We start from the raw sequence: 3,592 nt of genomic DNA, 5'->3' as shown, positions 1-3,592 counted from the left end.
GAATATTAATTGAAAATACATGTTTTTGGAATGATTCATTTGGGAATGATTGTGACATCTGAGTCAGAATGAGTGAATTATTTTCGGCGACAATTATCAACAATTCAACAGACGTAACTAAGGAATTTCACAACGGAATGGGGTTTGCCTGGAAATGATGACAAAATCGTTATTCGAGGGAACACTGTGAATCATTTCAAACTTGTGTTGGCGTACATGACTCATCCAAATTCATATGCAGCCACAAATTCATGCAATGAAGGCGCGTTCTAATGTGACAATCTTAATCGCCACAAGCGATAATTTGCATCAACATATGTTGATGTTGGACGGAGCAATGGAACTTTTCAAATTTTATCGAGATTCAACAAGTGTTTTCAGTATGACATACTTTGAGCAATGATGAAGGTGGTTAAGAATGTTGCATTTGAAGTGAAATCAACACAAGCTCTGAATAAATCGTATGGAACCTATCCAATTCTAAATGAAATTGAACATTTGTTGGAAATCAAGTGAGAATCATTTATTACAAAAATACTCCATGCAAAAATTTACACTTTAATTGAAGTGTTAGTTTAAATCTATCAAAATTACCCGCATATCAATAAAATAAAATAAAATAGAAATCTAGTGAAAAATCCGAGGAATATTGCGTAAAACGTATGATTCACAGTACATAACTTAATTTGCACATACGACATATCGCTCAAAATTGGCTGGAAGTCTTGTTTCATCGTCATGAAGCTGCCATTAAATTTGAAGCTGCCAGAATGGTTTTCCATCTGTGAAAGGAGTTACAGCGCTATATGTGGTCAGAAAAGTCATTCTTTGAAATTTTCTTCGTTTGTTCTATGCTAGGTGACAAGGTGTCATTTTTGATAATAACTCAATTTGCATTTCTTGTTTCATCGTCATGAAGCTGCCCATAGATTTAGTGCCACAATACATTTCAAATGTAAGTCATTTGACACATAGCAGTCAATGTCATCTCAATTCCAATTCATTGAATCATTGAATTTTTCGGCAACTTTTTTCAATCGTGTATGGCTTTACTAGAATATAATCAACTTTACGACGACGCTAACAGCTTCTCTGTGGGCCGTTACTACGTATTGATGTTTTGCAATGGTTACTCGATGCATTTGCCAAAATACTATGATTTTCAGTGGTGTGTGACTATGAAACAAGATCATATATGAAAAATCGGTCAGGCAGGATCGGAAGCAATTGCAATTATAGTGCGCCCCCGCAAATTAGAAACCCGAGAATTAGAAAACCTCAGAAATTAGAAATGAATTTCAGGTTTGAAAATTTGTATGGAAAATTTCTAATTTCCGGGGTTCATTTCTAATTTACGGCGTTTCCGAATCATTTCATTCAAAACAAAGGGAAATTTACTTCAATTTTAATGAAAAAACGTAATGAAAGTCTTTTCCATTTCGTTGAATAACTATATTAGCAGATCAGCTTGAGATTTTCGACGTAGGTACACTAGCCTGCTCCAAAAAAAAGTTGTCCCTCATCCCAAAGGCCCGGGCAGTTTCGAAAAATATACCTCAAAAAAATAGGTTTTGTCCAAAAAAATCACATGGGTACCATATAAAAACCCATGGCAAGCCCCATATCAAAATTTTCATGACAGCGATTTCGGAAGCCAATTCATATCGCAACATTTCGACCTAAATCATTTTTCCAGTCAATTCTCGGCAAAAACTAATGATGAGGTTTTGTTTGGCTCGTCAATATCTACAACTTTTACCAAGACATCAGGCCTTGAAAAGGCATTCTGAACCAGTTACAGTGTAAAATGACGAAAAAAAGGCAATTTTTCGGCATTTTTTGCATTTTTTGCTCTTTTGGTCACCCAGGTGGTGGACTTTTGTTCAATTTTGGACTTGTGTCGTGTAGTTAGAACCTGTATAAATATTTTGGTACTTGTCAGATTGCGATTTGGATGGAGTTTGGCGACAATTGATTCACATTTAAAAGACAAATTTCAGGCCAAAATGAGCAAATCACAAACATGAGCTTCGATTTGACAGATAAAAGCAAACGATTTCTACCTCTTCTGCCTTTGAACATCTAGTATGATCCCTTACGAACATTTTAAGTACCCACATGACTAAATCGAGTTATGTTTTCACATATTTGGCGTCTTGGCGCAAAGTTATTTATTCTCGAAAATAAGGGGAGTTTTCCCAGACAAAAGCTCTTAAAATTGGCTTTTTGCGGTACCTCCCGAACAAAAGTTACGTTTTACATGCATTTTGCTACGAAAATATCAATTTTTGTTCGGGAGGTACCCCAAAAATCATTCATAACAGCTTCTGTATAAATAGATTCCCAATATTTCTCGAAAAAAATAATCAAGCCTAAGAAGTCGGCTGATCCACGAATTTTTTCTATCCAATCATCAGAGAATTCCGGAAGTCTTGATCTTAATTGACCCCCTTTTTCACTATTCTTTGCAATTTGATAGATCATAACTGACGGATAACCACCTTTTGAGCTGAAAATCGGATGAGCAACCCAACCAAGCTACATATTTGCATTTTTCATTAATAAAAAATCAGCAAAGTTTTATCACACTTTATCGTCTTCAGAAAAAGGAGTTACTCTCCAACTCACCGAAAATTGTAACGCTCTATCCACTGTTACCATGTCATTTGTGTCTGAATAAAAGAATGGAGAATCCAAAGAAATACCAACGTGTCCTTTGAACAGGTTATAATATTTGCTCTTGTATAAACGATAAGCAACGGCATACAGGTGGGCGTTTTGCGATTACTTACTGCAACAGCTGGGTGGTTTTTGCCAGACTCATTTTTGTTCAACATTTGTTAGGTCTGGCCAAAATTAACATGTTTCTTGTATGAAACTTTTTCTTTCGATGTGATTAATTAATCAATTGCACAATCACTTAATCATGATTAATAGCGATTAAGTGATTAAGTGGTCGTATTAATCATCGCGAATCTCGGGTGTTTGATTATGATTAATTAATCTTAATCAGAAAGTCCGCCCATCTGTACAACGGCATGTGATTTCAAGGCATTGTGAGCGCATAAATATTCACCAATGCCATGAGCATTTATTCCTGGTGCATGATTACTGCTGCCATAACTCTGTACACAAAATTCCGCTGGCTGGTTGATGGTAATCCAATATTTCACACGATCGCCAAAGCGTTGGTATAACAAATTGGCATATTCTCAAGGGGGTAGACGCAGTTTTTTAACGTACAAGTTTTGAAGAATTTGTCTCATTTTGCACCGAGTAGTTCCGAGTACATCCATGCATTTTAAATGTAAACTCGAAACTACTCAAAACACTCAGTTGACTTTGACTCTGTGTATACTACACATTACACTGAACCAAATGGCGCCGAGTAGCACCGAGTAGATTCTAGTATCACCGAGTGTTTGTTGAGTATGAATTTGTGTCTAACCCTGTGCATATTCTTCAAAGTATTTTACTATGATTGAGTTTGTGAAACCGCCCAGCTGTTGCAGTTTTTGCGGCAGATCAAAATGTTGCATGGTTACCATTGGTTCTATTCCATTCTCAATGAGTTTATTGATCAATTTGTTGT

General features: G+C 36.1%; 1 protein-coding gene across 1 annotated transcript; it reads right to left on the bottom strand.

Moving 5' to 3' along the window:
* Positions 1 to 243: 243 nt before the first annotated feature.
* On the bottom strand, positions 244 to 3,587 carry LOC129570952 (myrosinase 1-like; the record flags this gene model as incomplete). Its single annotated transcript, XM_055450675.1, has 4 exons — positions 244 to 2,538; positions 2,629 to 2,672; positions 3,077 to 3,211; positions 3,449 to 3,587. Coding segments are annotated over 4 exons (600 nt in total), but the record flags the coding sequence as incomplete, so codon positions are not given.
* Positions 3,588 to 3,592: the final 5 nt, after the last annotated feature.

Source organism: Sitodiplosis mosellana, unplaced genomic scaffold (genome assembly GCF_009176505.1).
Source record: "Sitodiplosis mosellana isolate CC-2019 unplaced genomic scaffold, AAFC_SMos_1.0 Smas_scaffold_794, whole genome shotgun sequence".
In the NCBI taxonomy this organism is placed as follows: domain Eukaryota; kingdom Metazoa; phylum Arthropoda; class Insecta; order Diptera; family Cecidomyiidae; genus Sitodiplosis; species Sitodiplosis mosellana.
Note: the sequence above shows the minus strand (reverse complement) of the source record. Positions and strands in the feature narration are given on the sequence as shown.